We start from the raw sequence: 27895 nt of genomic DNA, 5'->3' as shown, positions 1-27895 counted from the left end.
AGTATTTGTCGAAGAGAAATACTAAGGGTTTGGACAATATTTTCATTGAATAATGTTTCCGACAAAGGTTGTCAAATTGACTGACATGTTTATCGTATAGTACAGTCCACTATGAAAATTAGCTGTGGTTTGTTTCAACTACATATTTTAAAAATTTTGTCACTTTCTAAGTGTTGAATTTTATGGGATTGGGAAAGAAGTACCGAGTTTGAAGCGTTCATGAGCAGACATTGCAGTNATAAGGATAGGTAGCTTGGGGTCATTGGACAAAATTCTACGTGCTTACGGACCAGGCTTTAGTCTATTGTTTGCTAATCGATTACAATGACGTCACCAGACCACTGTGGAGCTGTGTGCAGCAATCCTCAGGTGTAGTGGTACTGGATGGTGTGAGCGCGGCGCGGCGGCGTCGTGACCTGGTTTGTGGTGTTTCCGCCGACTATGAGGTAGCCGCCCGATGTCATCATTTTGTTTGTGGTGGCGTTCTCTTCGTTATTCGGCATCTGAAACACAAAATTAGTTTTAAACCAATCAAATATATCGAGCTTAATTCTCGACTTCATTTTCTTTTTACCACTAAATAATGGTCTATTTTAATTTGATCACTAAAGTGATCAAAGTGGACTCCCAGCGTCACTTTGGAGTCCTTTGATCACCCTTGGATAAAATCACCGTAGGTGATCAAAGAGGACATTTTTATCTATGTGTGATCAAAGGATACCAAAAAGTGTCGCCTCGGTGATCAAATTCAGGTTATCAAAGTGTAATAGACCTCAATATTACATTTTTATCTCCCCAACCAGTTTGGTCAGGCGTGGGGATAGTAGACCAAATCTTTCATTTGTCTCTGGTAAATTAAGTCGTATTCATGCAGTGGATACTAAATGACATGATGGATGATGAAGATGGAAACAGGAACATAAGTAAAAATTATTCTAAAATCAGTTTCGTATGCGGACTAAAGGACGACTACTTTAAACATAGTGAGGGCAAAGTAGTAGAAATAAATTACAAGTATTTGCCCATGCTGCGGCCCACTTCTGGCCTAGAGGAGACAAAAAAATAAATTACATTTGCCCATGCTGGGCGTACCCCGTCACTGGCTTAGAGGGGACAAACCCGATTTTTAGGTCAGATCATTAGACTTAGCTCTTTTAAAGCGACTGTAGCGCTTTTAGGCGAGTTCATACGTTTTCGGCGAGATTTCAGCAAATGCCCCTCCCCTGCCCCCTGGGTTTTAATGTTTTATGGGTTGTGCCAAACCTGAAGGATCGGCGAGATCTGGTTGGAGACGGCAGGCGCGGACGGCTTGTAGACGCCCACGCACTTCATCGTCTGATTCCCACTTTTGTCTTCTACCATGCTCACTGTGAAGTATTTAGAATTTATTTTAAAACATTGCAAAACGATTCAAAGGTCAACTCGATTTCATGAAACTCTTTTTGGAACAAACAGAAATACGAGTGAATTAGGTGATGATAAAATGTGAACAGTCGAACAAAAAAGGATTTTTATAGCTATACTAGCTGACCCGGCGAACTTTGTTCCGCCTTAATGGCAATAAATAAGCAGACTTTTTTTTTAATTTCGAACGGAATAAAAAGTATCCTATGTCCTTCTCCTGGCTCTAAATTACCTCCCTGACAATTTTCAGCTAAATCGGTTCAGCCGTTCTTGAGTTATAAGTGGAGTAACTAACACGACTTTCTTTTATGAAATGTAATCTAGTCTGTACATTCGCGGATGGCAATCATATTTTATAAAACGTGACGAAAACATATCTCGAGTCCAACTATAAGAAGTAATTAATAATTTTAAAACAGTGACATTATTTTAATGGAAGAGATGAGTCAGCATTTCAGCCTCAGAACAAAGAATATCAAAGTAATACAAATAACTTTTTATCAAGAATGCAGCGCAGGCAATAGCTAGTCATTAAAGTTGGATAACTATAGTTAGTTTCGAAACTTACTGATGATGGAAGAAGATTTAGACGTGGGCGGGGCGTCTTGGTTGGTGGGAGCCCGCGCTTGTGCGATCTTACCGCCAACTGTTAGCGTGGGAGTCGCGCTCGGCGCCGTGGTGCATTTCTGACAAAAATAATTCAATTTAATATTGGATTTTCGCTTTTTTTTTATAATATACAGGGTGTTAGGTAAATAGGTATATGAGCCGACATTAGCCCATGTTAACATACGCATATAAATGGTATGGTGAAGTCAGAAATTTGATATCATCATTTTAATTTTTTAAATGTTCATACAAAATAAAATTTATAAAATCAGATTTGTATGAAAATTAAAATAATTAAAATGATGATATCAATTTTCTGACTTCACCATACCATTTATATGCATATGTTAACATGGGGTAGTGTCGGCTCATATTCCCATTTACCTAACACCCTGTATAATACGTGATGCTTGATGTTACAAAAAATACAAGAGAGTAAAACAATTGGATATTGTTTTTATTGACTACTAGCTTTTCGCCAGCGGCTTCGCCCGCGTGGAATTTTGTCTGTCACAGAAAAACGTTATCGCGCGTGTCCCTGTTTCAAAAACCGGGATAAAAACTATCCTATGTCCTTTCCCGGGACTCAAACTATCTCCCTGCCAAATTTCATCAAAATCGGTTCAGTGGTTTAAGCGTGAAAGAGAGACAGACAGACAGACAGAGTTACTTTCGCATTTATAATATTATAGTATAGATAGTATAGATTTTTTAGAGTCATCTTATTAAATTCGCTGTCGCATCGTGCAATGTTATAAAGCTATGATGTGAATGTGACAAAAAAAATACGGGAGAACACATATCACAGGAACTGACATCGAATTATGGTTAAAACTTACGGGAATATTTTCTGGTTGCGGTTGCAATCTACTGCCAGGCGCTTCGTTCGGATTACTGGGAGTGTCCTGTAACATAGGCACATAAAATTCATATAAACTGTTTTATCAACAACCTAGGTGAAGGACTTTATAAGGTATTTTATAGGCATCGGCCATGATTCAAAAACACCGGTTAAATGTGCTCTTCGGAACACAAAATCAGGTCGATGTAAGCATTCTGAGCAATCTGGGAGCCATTACGTTGTTCAACACACAAATGTGAGATGTTAACTTCAGAACCAAGTCCGTACATTTTATTGAAACCATGAATAGAGCGTAAGGTAGGATTCACATTGACCGGCGCGAGTACGTTCGGCCAAAAATACGGTGGACTGAGCGCGTCTGCGCGCGTATTCGCTGGAATACGCTCAAAGCCGATCGGCTTCCGACGCATGCTCGCGCATCCGTCCGGATTGAAATGTCAGTTAATCAGTTGTAAGCAAGTACGACTCCAAGAACTGTTAATAAAATGCTATTTTCTTTACGGCCGTGTAAGTGCGCTCCGACGCGCGCCGGTCAATGGGTATCGTCCCTTAGGAACGTGCTCTGTGTTAGGAACTACAATTTCGCCAATGTCTCGAGTGCAGCGTAATGTATAGTTCCAAAATACTGAACTGTCCTATGCATGACATTGACAGTGGGGCGCCACCGTCAATACCGGATCGCTAGTTCCGATTTTTGCCATGTTGGAAACCATATAGTTGAACGATGGTAGCGCCCCCCTGTCATTGAGTTTGGTGGGAAAGTTCAGCGTGGGTCATCTATAATACGCGTGTCAACTGTCACGAATGAAGGTTACAATAAGGGTAGGGGTGTGATACATACCCTTTGCTGCGTGCAGACAGCATAGTGCTGCGCCCAGTGCGCGCGCTGGCACGGATAGTCGCAGTACGAAGTATTCCAGCAGCAGTAGAACTGCGCCTCTTGGTAGCAGTTCGCACACCTAAAAACAAACAAAATTTATTGAAATAATATGGCACAGCAACGGAGAACAAACTATGTTAAATTGGGGGGCATACCCAGATGACAAGGGACAGATGGAAATACCCGCTCAATTACAATACTTTTGTTGTGCGCTGAACGTTGGATTCGGCACATCGTGATAAGCCCGGGCACGTCTGGTACGCCGGCCACTTCATGATTTAGCTGGCCATATCATGATATCACGATGTGCCTAGGAAAATAACGGGAACAACGAATTTGTTGATATTCCCAGTTAAACACTGTATAACACATTGCTCGATGAGGACTCCTATTTACTTACATACCAAATCTTGATTGTCGTGTACCTTTTGTCCTACTCATAGACACCGCATCAACATCGGACGAACTAAAGCTTATCCCTAGATAGGCTTATTCCACTATTCCCCGTTGACAATCCCCGTCAAAGGGGATTACTGAACTTTTTGTTCACTATTCCCCGTTAACGCCAATTGTGTTATAATGGGGAACAATGAACTAAAAAGTTCATTAATCCCCATTACGTTAAAAATAAAATCCTAATATAACGGGGATTAATGAACTTTTTAGTTCATTATTCCCCATTATAAAGCTCCTATTGGCGTTAACGGGGATTAGTGAACAAAAAGTCACAACAATGAACAAATGTCAACGGGGAATAGTGGAATAAGCCCCTAGATACAGTACACACTAGAGATGGGTTATACTAGGTAAATTTGATACTAGGTGCACCTATTCCAAGTATTTATTAATACTCGATCCAAATACCTGTTCCACCTAGTACGTAGTAATTTAGCATACTTGACGCGACTAGTACGGACTAATCCAAGTAATATGACTTTAAAATACAATTTTCTTTGAAAANGAATTTGATTATTGATGAATAATAAAATAAATCTACTAGCTCGATTGATGGTTTCATTTAATTTATTTAAATCAGGTTACCTATAATAATATTATTTCGTTAATTTATGAAAATATCAAATTAGCCCGTAATCCTGAATCCTGATACATAAAGTTAGCCTATTAATTTAACACAGGTACGACTGTACTCAGTGTTGCACTATCAAATGCAATTGAGGCGCCTCTATGCCAGGGTTTTTATGTTCCTGGTCAGGCTATACATTGAATTATCATGAATAATATTAACTACTTACTTACCTCTCAGTGTCTTGAGGCAACTTAAAAAGTACATTATGTGTTTTTATTATTATTTAGGCAGTTAAATATACTGCACAGTATTAGGTACACCATTTTCTTTATTTTATTCCATCATACACAAGAATACGCGTGCGTGAGTCAATGTTCGCTCGTATGTGAGGCCTTGTCGAATAGTATTCTGTAGGTGGGCCATCGTGCGTGTTTTGTTTTCGATGTAAACTCGCGGAGATGAACAGGCCTGGTTTTATGGGCTGTGTGTGACAAACCTGAACGATCGGCGAGATCTGGTTGGAGACGGCAGGCGCGGACGGCTTGTAGACGCCCACGCACTTCATCGTCTGATTCCCACTTTTGTCTTCTACCATGCTCACTGTGAATTGTTTAGAATTTGTTTTTTATTGCAAAACGATTCAAAGGTCAACTCGATTTCATGAAACTCTTTTTGGAACAAACAGAAATACGAGTGAATTAGGTGATGATAAAATGTGAACAGTCGAACAAAAAAGGATTTTTATAGCTATATTTTATGAATGAAATGTAATCTAGTCTGTACATTCGCGGATGGCAATCATATTTTATAAAACGTGACGAAAACATATCTCGAGTCCAACTATAAGAAGTAATTAATAATTTTAAAACAGTGACATTATTTTAATGGAAGAGATGAGTCAGCATTTCAGCCTCAGAACAAAGAATATCAAAGTAATATAAATAACTTTTATCAAGAATGCAGCGCAGGCAATAGCTAGTCATTAAAGTTAGATAACTATAGTTAGTTTCGAAACTTACTGATGATGGAAGAAGATTTAGACGTGGGCGGGGCGTCTTGGTTGGTGGGAGCCCGCGCTTGCGCGATCTTACCGCCAACGGTTAGCGTGGGGGTCGCGCTTGGCGCCGTGGTGCATTTCTGACAAAAATAATTCAATTTAATATTGGATTTTCGCTTTTTTTTTATAATATACAGGGTGTTAGGTAAATAGGTATATGAGCCGACATTAGCCCATGTTAACATACGCATATAAATGGTATGGTGAAGTCAGAAATTTGATATCATCATTTTAATTTTTTAAATGTTCATACAAAATAAAATTTATAAAATCAGATTTGTATGAAAATTAAAATAATTAAAATGATGATATCAATTATCTGACTTCACCATACCATTTATATGCATATGTTAACATGGGCTATTGTCGGCTCATATACCCATTTACCTAACACCCTGTATAATACGTGATGCTTGATGTTACAAAAAATACAAGAGAGTAAAACAATTGGATATTGTTTTTATTGACTACTAGCTTTCCGCCCGCGGCTTCGCCCGCGTGGAATTTTGTCTGTCACAGAAAAACTTTATCGCGCGCGTCCCTGTTTCAAAAACTGGGATAAAAACTATCCTATGTTCTTTCCCGGGACTCAAACTATCTCTATGCCAAATTTCATCAAAATCGGTTGCGAGGTTTAAGCGGGAAAGCGTAACAGACAGACAGACAGACAGAGTTACTTTCGCATTTATAATATTAGTTGGGATTGTTTTTATTGACTACTAGCTTTCCGCCCGCGGCTTCGCCCGCGTGGAATTTTGTCTGTCACAGAAAAACGTAATCGCGCGCGTCCGTGTTTAAAAAACCGGGATAAAAACTATCCTATGTCCTTTCCCGGGACTCAAACTATCTCTATGCCAAATTTCATCAAAATCGGTTCAGTGGTTTAGGCGTGAAAGAGAGACAGACAGACAGAGTTACTTTCGCATTTATAATATAGTATAGATTTTTTAGAATCATCTTATTAAATTCGCTGTCGCATCGTGCAATGTTATAAAGCTATGATGTGAATGTGACAAAAAAAATACGGGAGAACACATATCACAGGAACTGACATCGAATTATGGTTAAAACTTACGGGTATATTTTCTGGTTGCGGTTGCAATCTACTGCCAGGCGCTTCGTTCGGATTACTGGGAGTGTCCTGTAACATAGGCACATAAAATTCATATAAACTGTTTTATCAACAACCTAGGTGAAGGACTTTATAAGGTATTTTATAGGCATCGGCCATGATTCAAAAACACCGGTTAAATGTGCTCTTCGGAACACAAAATCAGGTCGATGTAAGCATTCTGAGCAATCTGGGAGCCATTACGTTGTTCAACATACAAATGTGAGATTTTAACTTCAGAACCAAGTCCGTAAATTGAAACCATGAATAGAGCGTAAGGTAGGATTCACATTGACCGGCGCGAGTCCGTTCGGCCAAAAATGCGGTGGACTGAGCGCGTCTGCGCGCGTATTCGCTGGAATACGCTCAAAGCCGATCGGCTTCCGACGCATGCTCGCGCATCCGTCCGGATTGAAATGTCAGTTAACCAGTTGTAAGCAGTTACGACTCTAAGAACTGTTAATAAAATACTATTTTCTTTAGGGCCGTGTAAGTGCGCTCCGACGCGCGCCGGTTAATGAGTATCGTCCCTTAGAAACCACAATTTCGCCAATGTCAAGTGCTGCGTAATGTAATATAGATGACCCACGCTGAACTGTCCCGCCAAACTCAATGACAGGGGGGCGTTACCATCGTTCAACTATATGGTTTCCAACATGGCAAAAATCGGAACTAGCGATCCGGTATTGACGGTGGCGCCCCACTGTCAATGTCATGCATAGGACAGTTCAGTATTTTGGAACTATACGCGTGTCAAAACTGTCACGAAGGTTACAATAAGTGTGTGGGGAAGGGTAGGGGTGTGATACGTACCCTTTGCTGCGTGCAGACGGCATAGTGCTGCGCCCAGTGCGCGCGCTGGCATGGGTAGTCGCAGTACGAAGTATTCCAGCAGCAGTAGAACTGCGCCTCTTGGTAGCAGTTCGCACACCTAAAAACAAACAAGTTTATTGAAATAATATGGCACAGCACACACACAGGAGAACAAACTATGTTAAATTGGGAGGCATACCCAGATGACAAGGGACAGATGGAAATACCCGCTCAATGCAATACTTATGTTGTGCGCCGATCGTTGGATTCGGCACATCGTGATAAGCCCGGGCACGTCTGGTACGCCGGCCACTTCATGATTTAGCTGGCCATATCATGATATCACGATGTGCCCAGGAAAATAACGGGAACAACGAATTTGTTGATATTCCCAGTTAAAATAAAGACTTTATTACTTTAAAACACTGGATAACACATTGCTCGACGAGACTCCTATTCACATACCAAATCTTGATTGTCGTGTACATTTTGTCCTACTCATAGACACCGCATCAACATCGGACGAACTAAAGCTTATCCCTAGATAGGCTTATTCCACTTTACAGTACACACGGCTTACTCACCACTGCTTGGCCTTGGCCTGTTTGACGGCCGCTTCGAGCTCGGTCTGCGCCACGCGCCGCATTTCGGACATCATTCGCGCCTTCTCTTTTTCATACGACGCCCTCATCTCCGCCAAGACAAGTTCTGATGGACAAAGAGTATTTTAATAGAATAGTCAATTAAGTCAAAATAGGTTCATCATCATCATCTCAGCCATAGGACGTCCACTGCTGAACATAGACCTCCCCCAATGCTTTCCACGTTGATCGATATAATAAGACAAAATAGGTTTGCATTGTTGATTTGGACATAGACAAAATCTATGGAAGACTTAAAATTAATCGTTTTGAGAGCTTATAAAAAGAGTGTCAATTGATTGGTGGCGATTCTGCCTCCCTATAGCTTCAATTTCTAAGGGAGAAATTATGTATAATAACATCAGCTCCCAGCCACCATAGACAAGTGGCAAACGTGACTTCGAAAGGCCTTCACTCCGGCGTTTTTTGTATGGCCTTACTTCGCTCCGTGAAGGGATTCAGTGCGATCAAAAATTGCCACTTATTTCGGCCCTCAGGCCTCCTCAATTCTCAACCTATTTGGTCAGCGTGGGGGGTGTAGGGACCGGTTTCCACCAAGGCCAAGCAGAGAAGTGTTTTGAATAACCAACCAAATTCATTATTTTCACTTTTCTTTTGTTCCGCTCCGCTCTGCTCTGCTTTGGTGGAAACCGGGCTAAGTTGCCTCGTGTAAGTTACTCGTTATCTTACTGTGGGGACTAACGCCCGTATTCACAAATGATGCTTGCTTAAGTAAAGTAGAAAATCGAACGCATAGCATTGAATAGAGCTGTGATTGGTTCGTGTGTCACCCTGTGCGTCCACGCGCACTGTGAGACCTCATAGTAATGTTTGTGAATACGGGCGTATACCTTCCTATTGTTGCTGAAGGTATGCTGCATTGGGCGTTAGCCTAGGCGCAGACCACCGATTTTTAGTTGGCCGATAGTTGGGCCCGATTTATATGTATGAAGAATCTGCCAAATCAAATCGGTGTAATGTGCGCACTTTCATACATGCCCATACTGATTAACTGCCCGACTAAACTATCGGCCCAAGAAAAATCGGGTGTCTGCGCCTAGGCTTAATCCTTCAAGGCCCGCGAATCTAGACACAATAGATAATCAATTGTTATGACATTAATGAATGCCGTCTGGGACTCGAGCGGTTAAAGAGCCTAACATCAACATACCGTGGTTGTGCTTCATCTCTTCAATCTCTTGCTGATGGCGCCAGGCCATCTGCTCGCTCTGCAGCTTCAGCGTCGTCACCTGCGTCGCCGGGTCGTCCAACTTCTCCAGGGAGTCTTCCAGCAACGTCCGGAAGAAGTCCGTTAACTGAAAATATGAAATATCGCTATTAGATAGATATTTTTTGTGCTATTATGATGTAAATCGATGTTGATCCAAAAAGCTGTATAGTTTGATTTGTGTTTTGTATGTTTACTAACTCTATGGAGCAGCAATAGCTCTATGGAACAGTGTCTTGATAGCTCATGGTTTCCCCAGATTCAGTGTCTACTGTCTAGTTATTCTTTTAAGCCTACGCGCAGACCATCGATTTTTCGTCGGCCGATAGTTTAGTCGGGCAGTTGATCAGTATGGGTATGTATGGGAGTGCGCACATTACACATTCTTCATACAAATTAAAATCGGGGCCAACTATCGGCCAATTAAAAATCGGTGGTCTGCGCCTAGTCTAAATTGGATAATATCCAATTTAGACTAGGCGCAGACCATATATCCAATGGATATAATCATCGAATCCTTCTACTAAAGAGTTCCTTACCTTGACGGCGTTCTGGTTGAGCTTGGCAGTGACCGGGCCGACGGAGGAGGGCGGCGGCACGTTGCCGATGGGCGTCAGCGAGTCCAGCGGGTTTAGCAGCACTGGCCGCTGCTGCAGTCTTGGAGGCTGCGGGAACTAAAGATACGTAAAAATTAGATGGTTGACACCGAGGTGTTAAAGCCTTGATCACACGTACCGAGCAAACGGGCGAGACAGTGCTCTCTGCCGAGTACTCGGTGTGTATGAATATCGAGTATGTGACTCGCTCACCCAACTGTCTCGACCGAGTAAACATTTTAATGTCTCGCCCGTTTACTCGGTACGTGTGATCAAGGCTTAAGCCTGGTTCGCAAGTCAAGTAATTTAGTCGAGTGACGAGTAATCGAGTAGCTTAACGTGTCCGAACACCAAAAATGTAGTAGAGTACTTAACCGTTTTAGTCGAACCAATCCATTTTGTTATATTATGATAGGCGAGTGGCACACCCCACCACGCATCCCTGCTCATTCTCTCATCGCCTAAACGAGTCCGAAGCGGGCGGTTTAGTCGAGTTCATACAAACATCACTAATTACAAGTAAACTGTGCTCGACCAAAGTGCGAACGGTTTTTTGGTCAGCAGCGAGTAGTTTAGTTACTAAGAGCGAGTTACTGTACTAAATTACTCGACTAGTACGAACAAGTCTTTATGGGTATCCGTATCCATTAATTCGAGATATCTTCATCCGCATTAAATAGTGCGGAGCTTTTACGGATGCGAATTCATATCAAAGTGGGCGGAGTCAGACTGGCGTGTGGCCAATAATGATAATAATAAATAATACTGAAACCTGTTTTAATTTTGTACAAGAAGTCTATTTAAAAAACAAGCTAAGAAATTATAAGAATTGTATGTATTAACTGATCCCAAACAAACTGAGACTGTATATTATAGATTTATATTGACCAAGACACTTACCTCTCCAGGGTTGGCCGTGTTACTATCCGGTGTCCTCGAGTTCGGCGTCGTATTATTCGCCGAAGTCAAAGCCGGCACTGGCGAGTTAGACGCATTCGTCACGTTAACCGTGTTAGATACGTTGGCCGTATTAGAAGCGTTAGGCGTATTGGTCACTATGACCGGCGGGCCCGGTACCGGTACAACGGTAGGCGTCGGTATAATAGCCGGAACGGTAGACGCCGGCGGTAGTGGAGTGATGGTCATTGGTGGGTTGGGACGCTCTGGGAGGCCGTTTAGCAGCGGTGGGGTTGACGAATCCTGTAAGAGAAGAGAGGTCGATTTTTATTGTATATCGTGACACATTTCATTGAGATAAAGTGCTGGACACTGGACATGGGACTTTTTCAGTTCTTGGTATTTGAATGAGTTTCTCAATTATTAAAAGATAGACATTAAGGGCTGAAAAAAGGTAAAATATTTATTCTTATGTTCAAATGACGTATTTAAAAAAAAATGCACGAACTGGACTAACGAGGCTTGTTTTATAGTTTTATTAAAATTATGTAAAAAAAAAACTACTGGTTTAAATTGCCCAAACAAATTAAGCCAAGTTACATGATTCCATTGGCAGTCAAATAGAAAAGTAGAGAGTAAGCAAACTAACACCCGTATTCAAAAACATTACTATGAGGTCTCACAGTGCGCGTGGACGCACAGGGTGACACATGAATCAATCACAGAGCTCTATTCAACGCTGTGCGTTTTATTTGCTGTTTCACATAAGCAAGCCTCGATTGTGAATACGGACGTTAGAATAGACAAAGATATACCTAATACTTACATCCATCCCTCCTCCAACCGACATAATCGGTTGCAGACTGAACGTCCACTGTCCATTAACAGACGTGATCAGCGGCACCCTATGTACGGTAGTCGGGACTTGTCCCACCTGCACCAGTGGCAGTGGGTTGGTGACCATAGACGAGGTGGGTAGAGGCAATGAGGTCGGCGTGACGAGAGGCGGCACACTGGACGGCACTAGCGGCGTTGTCACGGTGTTCACTATGTTGTTCGCTGTAATTAGGGATGTAGGGTATAGATGAGCTTGGCACGAATCACTAGTATCGATAAATATTTATGCTGAGTTGCGCCATCTTATATTGACTTTAACAAATGTCAAACTCCATAAAAAGCACCGGTTATTGTTGAAGTTACGGTCAAAGTTGGTGCAACTCAGCCTTAGATGCATATCTTGGACACATAATAACACGCGTGCTTATGTAATAACAGAAACTCTTTTGTGTGGGAGCGCGACCATCTGAACTTAGCATTAAGTAGCATTAGTGACAGATTTAGTTTCGTGATTGCTTCGTGGAGTATTAGAATGTTAATTAGGTTAAAGACACTGAATAAAGAAGCAAAAAAGTATTAAGAAAAGCGATGTGCCGCTATATCTACAGGGCGTACCTATTTTTAAGAATACTGTTTAACTGCCATCCATGCGAATGGCGAAGTTCTTAACTAAGAAAATCTCCAAGATGTTTCGTAGATTTTAAACAAATAACGATGATTTTATACTTACGAGAAGTAGTCATTATGGGAGCCATTGGCCTCGGTCCTGTCGAGACGGTCATCGGTCCATTGGCACAGCTGACCGGCGCGCGGACCCGCAGCGGGCCCGGCGTCATCGGCGGCTGGATGGGAATATACACCATCGAGTTCTTGCTGTTCAACTCGTTCCTTCCATCATCCGGCTTCTTCGGCTGAGGGAACGTCTTCCGAGCCCTAGGTCGCACCTCCACAGCCTTAGTCGCCGTCTTTCGCGCATNTGGTCGTGGATCAACCAGCCCGACGAGCTTCCAGCGTACATTAACCCTCTGTACGACCCCACTCCTAACGTGATATGGCCTTCCGTGGCGCCCATGAGCTACGTTATATGGGAAGGTAAGGGAATATCCCATCATTTTCGCGTCATCACCTTGTCAGCCTTTGCACCTGTATGTCATTATCTCATCAGCCTCTAGACCTGTGTATCATTATCTTGTCAGTCTTGAAGCCTGCATAGCATCAACTTACCAGCACTTAACCGGTATGTCATTACCTAAACAGCCTTAGACCTGTATGTTTTCACCTTATCAGCCTTGAGGCCTCCATGTCGTTATCTTAATAGCCTTTGGATCGGTATATTGGTCGTGGATCAACCAGCCCGACGAGNTTTAGGCCATTGTATTGATATTTACCTCAAAAGATTAATGTATTTCATTTTATTATAGGAAATTGTCGTAGTTTTTAAATATCCGGTATCCGGCCGGAAAGTGAGCTACTATCCGGTATCCGGCCGGATAGTAAATTGAGGCCGGATATCCGGCCTACCGGATAGTTACCGGATATCCGTTTCATCTCTAATTGATATCATCATTTTAATTATTTTAATGTTCATACAAATCTGATTTTATAAATTTTATTTTGTATGAACATTTAAAAAAATAAAATGATGATATCAATTTTCTGACTTCACCATACCATTTATATGCGTATGTTAACATGGGCTAGTGTCAGCTCATATACCCATTTACCTAACACCCTGTATAATGTTGTAATATACCCCTTATTACAAACCGATTATAACTCTTTTTATTCAGCAGTCCTATATAATCTTTTTGTTTATTAATGGCATATTTTTGCAGGGGGTGGTACAGAAAGTAACTCAAATTATTCCCAGTGGAAAATTTACAATAGATCCATGGATGATGTTGACAACCAACAACAGCTGTTAGATAGTTATTCCAAGCTAATTGAAGGTATCCCAGATTTTCATTAATGCATTGTACATTCGTTACTCATCGTTATGTGATTTAACGCTCGTGATTTTTAACATTTCAGCGTGCAACGACCGAGAAATATCAAGCGACAAATGGATATCTAAGTTAGAGTCATGCGGGTGGCCAGAAAGTGTCAGGAACTCTTTGCACACCGCTTGTATCGTCGCTCAACACATACACCAAGTAGGTTTCTAAAATAGTATTTATCAAACTAGACTTAAGGTTGCATTTCAAATTTTGCACTGAGATTGACCAGATTAATTTGATCAACATTAAACGAGTCAACTCTTTATTACAGAAAGCAGAACCCGTACTAATACACGGCACGCGCGGTGAAGACGCTACTCTGCTGGTCTGCTCTTTAGTACAAATTATACTTAACCCCGACTGTAGAACTATAAGAGGGTGAGTACATTTCTTTTTGATTTAATAATACTTTTGGGGGCACCATAAAAAAACGTGAAAGCTGGCCTTATTAATACACTGGCACTACATTTCATTCAGTTTTAAATGATGCTATTTTGCAACTATGTACAGTCCGATGTGTAGTCAAGTGTCGACTTTACGCGTCAGTTAAAACAATATTTATTCTCATTTTCAGCCTCCAAGCTCTAATAGAACGCGAATGGCTCCAAGCGGGTCATCCTTTCGGCTCGCGGCACCGCTGCGGCCCATACGGTCCCGCCCAGCCAAAGGCCGCGCCTACATTTACGCTGTTCCTGGACTGTGTTAGACAGTTCCTGGAGCAGTTTCCCTGCAGCTTCGAGTATCGCCAGTCGTACCTGATAACACTCTTTGAGCACTCCTACGCTAGTCAGTTTGGTGAGTATCACAATCACTCCAAGAGACAATAGAGGGCCAATGGCTACTGTAAAAAGCCCGCACCCACATTTACGCTGTTCCTCGACTGCGTTAGACAGTTCCTGGAACAGGTTCCCTGCAGCTTCGAGTATCGCCAGTCGTACCTGATAACACTTTTTGAGCACTTCTACGCTAGTCAATTTGGTGAGTATCACTCCAAAAAATAATAGAGCGGCCCCTACGGCCCCTCCCAGCCAAAGGCCGCGCCTACATTTACGCTGTTCCTGGACTGTGTTAGACAGTTCCTGGAACAGTTTCCCTGCAGCTTTGAGTATCGCCAGTCGTACCTGATAACACTCTTTGAGCACTCCTACGCTAGTCAGTTTGGTGAGTATCAGAATCAGATAATAGAGGGCAAATGGCTACTGTAACGGGCTCCTATGACCCGCTCAGTCAAAGGCCGCGTCCATTTATATGCTGTTCCTGGACTGTGTGCGACAGTTCTTAGAGCAGTTTCCTTGCAGCTTTGAGTATCGCCAGTCGTACCTGATCACGCTGTGTGAGCACTCCTACGCTAGTCAGTTCGGTAAGTATCACAATCACTCCAAGAGATAATAGAGGGCCAGTGGCTACTGCAACGGGCCCCATACGGCCCCACCCAGCCAAAGGCCGCGCCCACATTTACGCTGTTCCTGGACTGTGTTAGACAGTTCCTGGAACAGTTCCCCTGCAGCTTCGAGTATCGCCAGTCGTACCTGATCACGCTTTTTGAACATTCGTACGCTAGTCAGTTCGGTAAGTATCACTCTAAGCAATATTAGAGCGGCCCCTACGGCCCGCCCAGTCAAAGGCCGCGCCTACATTTACGCTGTTCCTGGACTGTGTTAGACAGTTCTTGGAGCAGTTTCCCTGCAGCTTCGAGTACCGCCAGTCGTACCTGATCACGCTTTTTGAGCACTCCTATGCTAGTCAGTTTGGTAAGAATCATACCAAGTACTGTTAAAGCGGCCCCTATGGCCCCGCTCAGTCAAAGACCGCGCCCACCTTTACAATGTTCCTGGACTGTGTTAAACAGTTCCCCTGCAGTTTCGAGTACCTCCAGTCGTATCTGATCACGCTGTTTGACTTTGAACACTCGTACGATCTAATATTGCTTATTAGTGATACTCACCAAGTATCACTAATAAGCAATATTAGATCGGCCCCTACAGCCCCGCCCAGCCAAAGGCCGCGCCTACATTTACGCTGTTCCTGGACTGTGTTAGACAGTTCCTGGAACAGTTTCCCTGCAGCTTCGAGTATCGCCAATCGTACCTGATCACGCTGTTTGAGCACTCTTACGCTAGTCAGTTCGGTAAGTATCACAATCACTCCAAGAGATAATAGAGGGCCAGTGGCTACTGCAACGGGCTCCTATGACCCGCTCAGTCAAAGGCCGCCTCCATTTATATGCTGTTCCTGGACTGTGTGCGACAGTTCTTAGAGCAGTTTCCTTGCAGCTTTGAGTATCGCCAGTCGTACCTGATCACGCTGTTTGAGCACTCTTACGCTAGTCAGTTCGGTAAGTATCACAATCACTCCAAGAGATAATAGAGGGCCAGTGGCTACTGCAACGGGCCCCTACGGTCCCGCCCAGCCAAAAGCCGCGCCCACATTTACGCTATTCCTGTACTGTGTTAGACAGTTCTTAGAACAGTTCCCCTGCAGCTTTGAGTATCGCCAGTCGTACCTGATAACACTCTTTGAACACTCCTATGCTAGTCAGTTTGGTAAGAATCATACCAAGTACTGTTAAAGCGGCCCCTATGGCCCCGCTCAGTCAAAGACCGCGCCCACCTTTACAATGTTCCTGGACTGTGTTAAACAGTTCCCCTGCAGTTTCGAGTACCTCCAGTCGTATCTGATCACGCTGTTTGACTTTGAACACTCGTACGATCTAATATTGCTTATTAGTGATACTCACCAAGTATCACTAATAAGCAATATTAGATCGGCCCCTACAGCTCGCCCAGCCAAAGGCCGCGCCCACATTTACGCTGTTCCTGGACTGTGTTCGACAGTTCCTGGAACAGTTTCCCTGCAGCTTCGAGTATCGCCAATCGTACCTGATCACGCTTTTTGAGCACTCCTACGCTAGTCAGTTTGGTGAGTATCACAATCACTCCAAGAGATAATAGAGGGCAAATGGCTACTGTAACGAGCTCTTATGACCTGCTCAGCCAAAGGCCGCGTCCATTTATATGCTGTTCCAGGACTGTGTGCGACAGTTCTTAGAGCAGTTTCCTTGCAGCTTTGAGTATCGCCAGTCGTACCTGATCACGCTGTTTGAGCACTCCTACTCTAGTCAGTTTGGTGAGTATCACAATCACTCCATGAGATAATGGAGGGCCAATGGCTACTGCTACAGGCCCTTTAGGCCCCGCCCAGCCAAAGGCCGCGCCCACTTTCACACCATTCCTGGACTGTGTTAGACAGTTCTTAGAGCAGTTTCCATGCAGTTTCGAGTACCGCCAGTCGTACCTGATCACGCTGTTTGAGCACTCCTACGCTAGTCAGTTTGGTGAGTGTCACTCTAAGAGCTAATAGAGCGTTAACGGCTACAAGCTGGCCATCCGTTCGGTGCATGGCATCTCTGAGCGGCTCCTACGATTACCCGTTCCCGTTAGACCCGTTATACCCGTTCAGCAGCGGATCGCTTCCACTTTTGGAAAATATCTCGTTGATTTTGTATAGCAATAGCTTATATTGCCATACACAATCTGTGGGAGACTCGCGTTTTGACATATCTTAAAAGTTATGTCATTGACTAGTTTGTCAACCATATCGCCCATATTGTCAATATCAAATAAACTTGACTTCCAGGTACCTTCATCTGCGACACAGTACAAGAGCGCGAATCAAGAGGTGTATTCGAGCAGACCACCAGCATCTGGTCGTGGATCAACCAGCCCGACGAGNGCGCGGACTCGCAACGGGCCCGGCGTCATCGGCGGCTGAATCGGAATATACACCATCGAGTTCTTACTATTCAACTCGTTCCTCCCATCGTCCGCTTTCTTCGGCTGAGGGAACGTCTTCCGAGCCCTAGGTCGCACCTCCACAGCCTTAGTCGCCGTCTTTCGCGCATTCAATGGCGTCATCACCACCTTATTTATCCTCACTTCCCGCAAACTAGTCACGTTCTGCGCGGCGACCTGATTCACTGGCCTCAGTTTGAACGTTTTCATCATATTCACTTTTTCCATCTGGCGCTCTTGATCTTCAAAGTCCATGGGCTCAGCTTTGATTTCCACCTCGACCTCCTTTTTCTTGTTTTTCTCGGTTTCAGGAGACTTCAATCTGGCAAACGCGCGAACGCCCACTCGGCCTACCATAGACGGCTCGGCCGTTTTGGGCGTCGTCTCTTTCACGTTTTGAACGTTACTGCTACTCATGGGAGTGAGCAAACTATTGGGTTCGATGGTCACTTCGATCATTTTAGACGGCGTTGTAGTTTTTGTCGTGGTAGTACTGGTATCCTGAGCGGTCGTCGAAAGACTCCTCACGCAGCTAATAGTGGGCAGGCCGTGCACGTTACTATTTGTAACGCCTTTTCTATTGGAGCCCCTTGCCAATTCAGCTAAACTCGTATTATCATCGAATTGAGGGCGTTCTTTGCCCGTTTTGGGAGTTTCTGCGTTAACATTTGGCGTGTTTGATTGTTCTGAAGACGACTTTTTAGCATCCTCCTTTTGTTTGTTACTTTCTTTTTTATCTTTGTTTTTCTCAGGTTCTACAGTGTTTTCACTATTCTTGTTTTCTTCATCTTTCTTTTCTGTTGTCACAGAAGCAGTACCAATATTCATTGACTTGTCTTTGCCTTTAGAATTCCTACGCTTCTGTTGTTTTGTTTTTTCGTCTTTGGATTTAGTTTTGGTCACGACGATCGATTTATCCAGCTTCGTCTGTTTTATTCTAATGGGTAAAACCTTTGGGCTGCCTCGGCCTGTTGTTTTCGCGACTACTCTTTTTTGGTTGGTTGATATTACTAGCCTGATTGGAGTAAGCTTTGCATTTTTTTCTTTATCTGAGATGCCGTTAGTTTGTTCGCTGCCTTTGCTTTTTGCTTGAGGACTATCCGACTTTGTTTTAGAGTACACCTTAGTTGGTGTATTTTTAGGTTCTTCTGCGCCACTGGCGGTGGAACTTTGAGATTCTTCTTTTATATCAACTTTTTTCTCGTCCTCGGTCTTGATTTTCTTTTTTTTCTCTTTTGTGCTGCGCTCCATGACGGTCATAACGGATACTTCTTCCATTTGCGACCGCCGGCGTTTTCTTGATGGTTTCTCAGGTTTTTCAGATTCTGCAGGTTTAGGGTCTACTTCCATTGGTTTGTCCCTGTAAAAGAAAAAAAATGTGGATTAGAAGTAGATCAGATGAGTAGGGAAAATTTTGACTTTTGTATGATGGTGTTCAGATTCAGAAAATTTCTAGCCAATAGGTTCCTATTTATTTGGCTTATGTGGAAACTCAACTAGTTTATTCAGCTGGCTACGCCTGGTAAATGGGATCACCTGGTCTAATTAGTTACTTTTTCAAGTAAAATTAAGAAGTTAGAGAACTTACTTCTCAGACGTGTCTTCTTCTATTCTAGCAATATCCGCTCCATCCGCCATTTTGCGTGTTACGGTCGACCCTTCTTCTGTGTCACTAGCTTCCCTGGAATATTTCGATAAAACATAATAATATCAATCCAAATATTAAAATGTGCAAATATTCCGTTTTGTTTTTAGTTCAAGTTATTTGGCAAAAACATTTAAATTTTGTTCTTGGTACATACCCTTCATTGTGAGAGCTCTTAGAGCTTTTTGAGCACCGTTTGTCTTTCACCATGCTTGGTGAAGCAATCGAGGGCTTTTCTTTCATGGACACCTTTACTTCGCCCTCGAACGATGGAATCTGAAATGATAACATTTTATGAATTCACAATTAAAATAATAAAAAAAAAAATACAGATTGAATCAGGGAATTGAGTTTTACTGATATGACTCAAAAGTGTTAGATTAGAAACCATTTGAATGAGCATTTTGCATAAATTGTACGTCATTTTGTTTACAATTTATGAAGATTCGCATTGCAGTCAATCAATAGGCTAGTTTCCTAAAAATTTTTTTTAGTCCGTCAATTTTAATATAAAGAAATATTGAACACATATTTTTAATTGTCAATCAAACAAATAATTACAAAGTTATAGCTGTGGTTATAGTGCGTTGAAGTTCCGCGCGACGTCACAAAGTGCTGCACTTTTACGCACTGACTGACGTCACGAGCCTTTTCTTTAGAACTTTGCCACGCTTTATCTCTTTACATTTTCATTAGTTTAAAAAAGTGAAAAATACGTGTCGAGTGGTTTTTGATAAGCTAACTGACGGACTAATTAAAACTCTTGCTTTTTTACCAGGAAACATCCCTATTGTTACGCGGTCATATGCGACCGATTGGGGAGTGATGAGTACAGAGATGTTAAGGGGAATTAAAAGTAACAATTGTTTTTAAAATTACATTACCATCATTTTAAGTTGTTCGGTTAGCCGGGACGGATCGAACTGCGTCTTGAAGGGCGGGTACACAAACTTGCCGTACTTGCGCGATATGTTGCGAATGTGCTGCTCGGCTTCCTGAAAGAATAAGAAGGAAGATTTGACAATACAGCTGATTGTAATTGGCTGAAATGATATAGATCTATGATTCATATGGGTCAAATGTGTCCGAATCACACACAACTTCAAAGCGTGCGCTAGCAATATGAATGTGCCATGTTATACCCCCCAAGTAATCCATTGTTTGACACAATGGGTTACGTTAGATTTAGCATTATATGGGCGTTATGTTATAATGTGTAGCCTGGTTTATCAGATGATAAGTGTAAATGTCATAAAAGTAAAGAATTGAAATAAATTTTCAATATGAATTTTCGTGGTTGGTTCAAAACTACACCAACTTCGTTTCAACCAAATGACGACCACTGCTGGACAAAGGCCTCCCCTAAAGATTTCCATAACGACCGGTCCTACGCTGCCTGCATCCAGGCTCTTCCTTCACCAGATGGTCGGTCCACCTGGTGGGAGGCCTGCCCACGCTACGTCTTCTGGCCAGCGGTCGCCACTCGAGAATTTATTGGTACAAAATCAGCACTATGAAAATCGTGAGCTAGAGTTTAGAGCATGACTTAGATTGGGTCATATTGACCCGAGGCATTTTCAAACGTTCATAGTTTTAGCTGAAACGAAAACAAAAGTAAAGCATATCTCACCTGCATACTATCCAGTATATCTTGGCGCTTAGTGCGGAAATTGTTGGGGTCCTTCTCAGAATACAAGAAGCAGTCCTTAGCTGGAACCCAGGCGCGGTCGTGCGCGCCGAAGAAACGCACGTCGACCAGACCAGAGTTATTGACGGACATGCCCTTCGCTGGCCAGTATGGGAAACCTGGAAGGTAATGTGACAACTTGAGTATAATCTTTATTCTAATGAATAGGTATAATTGGCAAGATGTTCTTTACTAAATCATGTCATGTATCATTCCAAGAAAACACATTTTTTTATCTTTTTTCTTTCTCTCAAAATCATACTGACTGAGAATGTTATCATAATGAGAGGAGAGTTAGTAGTCAAGTCGGTTGCCATAATGAGAATTATCCCTAATGCGCCTAAAGGAAAGAAATTACAGATTTTAGAAGTTAGGGCCGAAGCTGAATTATCAAGACGAATGAAAGAACTACATATTTGGAGATCAATATTCAATCGTTTATTAAATTTAAATGACTTTAACAAACTTCTTGTAGGAAATGTAATCAGTCAAAAGTTTGTGTGCAAATAAATTGCTTTCGGACAACACGCGAGTAACACGCTATAGTGAAAGCATTTGCCGATTACCGGTTCACACAGTTCACTGACCTTGCAGTTTAGCCCACAGCATGTGTGTGTATGGAGACAACCAAAAAGTTCGCAACACGCCTTTGTGTCAACTTTTTGGCCACTTGGCTTGACTTGGCTTGGCTTGACGTAGTGTCACGAACTATATGACACTACTGTACAAGTTTTAGTGATGAAATAATTTACCGATCTAACGTTACATACGGAAACTGACCTTCGAGTTTTGCTAAACTGCTAAAGTAATCGGTGAACCACGTGGGTTTGCGTGCGTGCGCCACTTGTTTCACTCGGGACACGCTTCATTTCCCCTATCTCCGCTCAACAGGGGCGGACTAAGGTCCGTACAGTTAACTGACCTTTGAGTTTAGCTCACAGCAGCATGTGTGGGGTGGTATTACACGCCATGGTGATGAAAGCATTTGCCGGTCTGACGTTACGTCTCTTTCTTCAATTCACTGACCTTTCAGTTTAGCCCACAGCAGCATGTGAGGTGTGGTGCAGACGTCGGTGAACATCGTAGGTTTGCGAGCGTGCGCCGCCGCGTAGCACTCTGGACACGTATCAATTTCCCCCATCTCCGTTCAGCAGTAGCGAACCAAGGTCCGTACAGTTCACTGACCTTTCAGTTTAGCCCACAGCAGCATGTGTGGTGTGGTGCAGACCTCAGTGAACCACGTGGGTTTGCGAGCGTGCGCCGCCGCGTAGCACTCTGGACACGCTTCAATTTCCCCCATCTCCACTCGGCAGAAACGAACTAAGGTCGGTTGTATCACACTCGTGACATGTATCAATTACCCCCATCTCCGCTCGGCAGGGGCGGACTAAGGTCCGTACAGTTCACTGACCTTTCAGTTTAGCCCACAGCAGCATGTGTGGTGTGGTGCAGACATCAGTGAACCACGTGGGTTTGCGAGCGTGTGCCGCCGCGTAGCACTCTGGACACGCTTCAATTTCCCCCATCTCCAGACGGCAGGAGCGAACTAAGGTCCGCGCGGCCGCTGTCAGCTTTGATTGGACTGTAAACGTTTATGGGACCGTAAAATTGATGACATCACTCGACTTTTTATATTGATAAATACATATGTAAATATAATAGATATTGATATAGAAATTGAACCTTTTAGGATATTTTTCTTTTACTTTAAACTACTCCATTTCTTTGATAAACTTTAGGACATCATTTCACAGTTAAATCCAAATTACATTTTAATATTGTAATACTTATATGACGCTTCAATATTCAACAGTTAATAACTAAAGAAATTACTTTTATTGCATGAAATATGATATTCGATAGCAATTGGCTATTACAAATAACTTATTACACAAATATACATAAATAAGTTTAAATATAATTAATTATTATTACATAATAACACTGAAGGTACCTACATAAAAAATACTAGGAAATTGCTTACATGCTACAATAAAATTAACTTAAAACTATTAATTTCTAACTTACGCAATATAAAAAAATCAGCAAAGCAAACACCGATCGTCCTTCCCACTCACAACCTTACAATCTACACGTAAAGCTAAAGAAAAATAAAAATCAAGACAGACCAAAACCCAGCTCACATGTGTTGAATATAATGCTGTTGTGGAGTATCCATTGCGCGTCTGCTATGAAGGCTTCTGTGCTGCCGTACACAGCGTCAGCAATGTTTGCCTTCATTTGCAGAAGATCCATGGGGTGAACAACATACTTGTCGTAGTCTGGGAATAGGGTGCGATCCACGGGCGCCATGAATGGTTCCACCTGTAATATCAAAATTTTCAAATACATTAGTAATTGTAAAGTATTTGCTTTATAGTCATCGCAAGCGGTTCTCTATCCATTTGCATAAAAATGTTAGCCATAATATATCTTGGCATAATTTTATTACGCATAATACAAAATTTACTTGGCCTACCTTACCCTATTTTGACACTAATATCCAAGTTTAATCGGTTAATTGCGGCAAAATAATATGCCAAAGTATATTAGAAGTAATAACATTATGCGAATGAAAGGGATGCCCATCCAAGCATCACATAAAGTACATATTGCGTTGTTATTAGAATGTAAATGAGGATGACTTTATATCGAGTTATCAATGACAATTTAGCAGCAAATATTTCAATGCAATAAAGTTTATCAAGATGAATCTATGACAAAAAGATCAATTAAACATGCGACAAGAATAATTTTTAAAGACGTTTTTATACTCATTACAAACAGGAAAGGTGCATAGTTTATTATTTGATTACGCAAGCGATATCGTTCCAATCGACTGATCCGTTTTGAAAACAACAAAAAGTAGTGTAAATAACTAAAATAAAAAATGTAAACTCGAATATAGTATGTACGTACATAGTGGGGTGAAAACTTCTGTTTAATACACAAATTAATTCTTTTTACACAAACCAAAAACTACAGGATATAGGTACAACCTCTTTTGAACAATTAACTTAAAAAGAAACCATAATACATAATTAGTCATAATGGGTCACCATTTTCGATTTTCTATAGGACAACTGTTATGCAGCAAATTTAATTGGTCGAAAGCATTTGTGCGATGAATATAGCATATTATTCAGGGCAAAATTGAATGTAGCCGAGGCGCAGCATATTTGCGAACGGTCGGCGCACCTGCTAAAGCGGCTGGTGCGATCGTGACGTCACGAAAAGGCATTTCTTTCGGCAGACGCGAGATCACGTACGACGTGTTTAGTTTGTATCAACACTTTCTGTCTGCCAATCACACAGTCTTTGAGTAGGTCAATACGATAAATGCCGATTAATATGTATTTCAATAATTTTATTATTATTGACGTAGTGAAAATGAAATTGTTAGTAATGATTAATGTTAGACTTTAATTGAATGTGATTTAATCACATTCAATTAATGCGTTCACGTTAGTATGTGATATGAAACTTATTCGGTATCTCGTGCATCGTCATAATTTTCGTGATGTGCAAAAGACGCCTCCAATTTCTGAACAGACATCTGCTAATAGGAAAGCTTGACAAAATGATGAATCAAGAAAAATTAAGCGCGCACACACACGCAATGCGCATGTCGTGTACACGAGGGTGATAGACGTGTGTTTATTATTAGATTAGAAAGGGACGGGTATACAGACGCGCTGTTATCGATTCGCGTGGTTGAAAAGAGAAGGCGATNAAGGCTACGTTCGGAGCCGAGCGTTGTTCGTATACCACGTAGATAAGTAGCAAGGTCATTCCGCCGAGCCGAGTCCCGCCCGCGTCGGCGGATCGGCGTCGCAATATACATTTTAATACGACTGCCCGTTGTTGCACCGATGCTATGGTGAAAGTAGACATTTCATTGTAAAGCATCTATGATGTTTAGAGAATATTATCAAATATTTCAATGGCTTTATACCTAGTAGTAATTTTGTTTACTTGAATACCAAAGACACATTACGAAATTTTATGTTATTTAGTTACATTCAGATACTGGTAAAAATCAATCAACATCACAAAGAAACCTCACCCAAATTGTAAATAAAATCGGCATGAAAGTGCAGGGTTTTACCTCGAATGTATGGTGGTGTATGAGTCTGAAAACACTAGCACAACAAAATGATTGAGTTAGTAGAAAAAATAATAGCAAAAGCATTATGAATGAGCACATAACAGTTGTTAGTCTTTCGCCAAATTTGCATAGTAATGACTTTAAATTAAGAAATTACCCCATTGAGATCCATTATTCGCTCCACAGCAAAGGTCAGAAGCTCACACAGCGTTGCCAAGGAGATCTTTTTCATTGCTTGTGATCTGTAAATATAAACATACATAATTATAAGCTAAGATTCACAAACTTGTATGGCAGATGGCATAATTTTTGGCTTTAGAATTGCTAGTCAACATTTTAGATAACTGTTTATCTGGATTCCGTCTGAAACTCCACATGCTATTTGATAACCTCAAAGATCATTTGGTAGATTAATTCATAAAAAATATGTGGACTATGGATCTAGATAAATAAAATAAGATCTAGAATGAACCAACCTGGTTTCTAAGCTCTCTGCATGTAGGATTGCCATGCACTCAGGGCATACCCAACTCTTCTCCGGGCTGATCTTGCTTCTCTCGACACCGCTGAGGCATTTGTAATGGAATGCACGGGGACAGACCGTACATGCCAGCGGTGGGTGAGTCTTCTCGTTGGCCACTTGCTCCACAGCCCAATGACAGCGCCAGCAATACGGATCCGACTTGAGCTTGTTATTATCCTGGTCCTGCATAACAATAAAATATAAACTTACATATTCATTGACATTTTGACTACTCATTATCTGTGCAAAAAGCATTTAATCTGATTGAGAGTGCATTTTTAATGACAAGAGGCAACCATTTTTTAAGACAACATGACAATTATTACTTACTTTGTCAAACAAAAGCTATCTCCTATAAAGCAAAAAGTTTTATTGCAAGAGAATTGACTAAGTAATAAATACTTACCACATTCTCTAGTACTTTTTTCTTCTTGGGCACATAAGGTGATGATTCATTTTTAGTGTCCTTCACCTTTGTTTCCTCAAGATCATCATCTGTACCCTCATCAGATTCCTTTTGCACTTTAGAAGTTACAGAGTTCAAAAATTGCTTTACCTTGTTTACAAATTCTGGATTTTGTGACCTCATTGACCTTTTGACTGGAACTTTTTCAGCCTTCTCACTACAGTTGCTCTTCTGAGAGTTGGAACTGCTGCGTCTGACGTCTTGTATCTTGTCAGCCTCTACAGACACATTGAGGCTTGTGTTTGCAGAATCTAAGGGAGCCCTAGACTTCCTAGTTTTTGTAGTCAGTTGAGTACATTCACTTATTATCTTGGATTCTTTGGCAGACTTGATAAGAGACTTCAACTCCCTGCTGATACTTTTGTTGTGTTCTTTTTCTGTTAAGTCAGAGTTTGTTTCTGGCTGTGAATCTTCAGATGGCTCTTTCTCTATAACAATTTGGACTGATGTTGACTGGGGGGAATCATCATCTTTCAAAATGTTATTTTCATTCTCAACATTCCCATTTATTGCTGGGGAAGTTTCTTGCAGAGCAGTATCTCTTTGTGGGCTTGGTTTTTTAGTTTCCTCTAACTGTTCTTTCATGGGGGATACTTGGGGAGTTTTGTTCCCTTGGTCTTCTTTTACAGGGCTTTGTTTTTTAGGAGTAATGTTCTTTTTTGAAGATTTTTGTACATCAACTTTAAGAGGTGAAGAGTCTGCAGCTTCCTCAGATCGGATTAAAGATGGTGAGGGTGTATCTTTTGGAATTTCAAGAGCCTCTTTGTTACAAGAATGCTCTTGTGTTGTAGGTGACTTCTGGGCCTCAGTGTGCTTAGAAGGAGACTTTTCAGGCATTGGTGGTTGCAGTTCTGCAACCTGTGGTAAGGGTTGAGGTGGATTGGGAATGTCCGGAACCAACTTATGGTCAGTGGACGAAGATTGCTTTTTGCTATGGTCTTTTGTCGCATCGCTGCATGAGCTCTCATCATCAGAGACCTTCTCAACAATAACAATCATGTCTACATTACCATTAGAGCCCGATACCTCTTGGGTTCCAGGAACATCCTCAGTGGTAGAAGACACGTCTGTTTCCATGTGGGCCTCTGAGCTATCCTCCATCATCTGACAAAGAAATAACAGTATTTTGATTACAACCTTTGGTAAAACTTGGTGCGAATTAGAACCAAACGATATGTCCTAACAATAGACATCTGAATATTGAGGGAACCGGTCATTACCCAAGCTCAGACACCCAGCCAACTACATACCTACTTTCAGTACATTCGTACAAAACATACACTGACGAACTCACCTCGCGTTATTATTCAGCAGTGATACCTATATAACGCGACTTGCTCACTTCACTATTTTAGGTAGTATCACTTTATTTTGGTTTACCATTCATTTATCTCACGTTGTATCAGTAAAAACACAAGTTAAAAAAATATTCTCCGCAAACGACAGAAATCACACATCGCCATCGCAAATGCTTACAACTTCACTTCTGTATTATGGTTGGCTACATGGCAAATGTTGCCTACCTGATTTTATATCTCAGTTTTCAAACCTATACACGTCTCTTTTTGACACACTGAATAGTAGTAAGCTCGTGAGCAAGAGTATATTGCTATTTCAGTTTTTTGCTAGAAAAAACACTAAACTGAACTTCGTCTGATTTCCGCGTCGTAACCGATTTTTACATATTTCTTTTATTTGATACGTATCGCAATCAGG

The 27895-nt window shown here is 41.8% G+C and overlaps 1 protein-coding gene across 5 annotated transcripts; it reads right to left on the bottom strand.

Annotated features, from left to right (window-relative positions):
• Window positions 1-244: 244 nt before the first annotated feature.
• On the bottom strand, window positions 245-27686 carry LOC114355749 (protein kinase C-binding protein 1). Of its 5 annotated transcripts, none has more exons than XM_028308754.1 (22): window positions 27474-27686; window positions 26120-27283; window positions 25667-25896; window positions 25348-25432; window positions 23212-23407; window positions 22494-22664; window positions 21026-21201; window positions 20280-20390; window positions 19553-19671; window positions 19339-19431; window positions 17700-19110; window positions 12693-12777; window positions 11952-12184; window positions 11129-11428; window positions 10172-10306; window positions 9576-9720; window positions 8348-8471; window positions 7764-7881; window positions 6915-6980; window positions 5802-5919; window positions 5279-5382; window positions 245-503 (listed from the first exon to the last, which is right to left on the bottom strand). In XM_028308754.1, the coding sequence occupies exons 2-22, from the start codon at window positions 27281-27283 to the stop codon at window positions 366-368; spliced, it is 5322 nt and encodes a 1773-aa protein (XP_028164555.1). In that variant the 5' UTR covers window positions 27474-27686; the 3' UTR covers window positions 245-365. The 5 variants fall into 5 exon arrangements, with proteins under 5 accessions (XP_028164555.1, XP_028164554.1, XP_028164556.1 ...); XM_028308753.1 differs by having other exon boundaries at window positions 12693-12938; window positions 17861-19110; XM_028308755.1 differs by having other exon boundaries at window positions 12693-12938; window positions 17861-19110; window positions 23227-23407.
• Between the last annotated feature and the right edge of the window lie 209 nt (window positions 27687-27895).

Source organism: Ostrinia furnacalis, unplaced genomic scaffold (genome assembly GCF_004193835.3).
Source record: "Ostrinia furnacalis isolate ACB-3 unplaced genomic scaffold, ASM419383v2 OfSCF2491, whole genome shotgun sequence".
NCBI classification, from domain to species: domain Eukaryota; kingdom Metazoa; phylum Arthropoda; class Insecta; order Lepidoptera; family Crambidae; genus Ostrinia; species Ostrinia furnacalis.
This window is presented reverse-complemented; position numbering and strand designations above follow the sequence as displayed.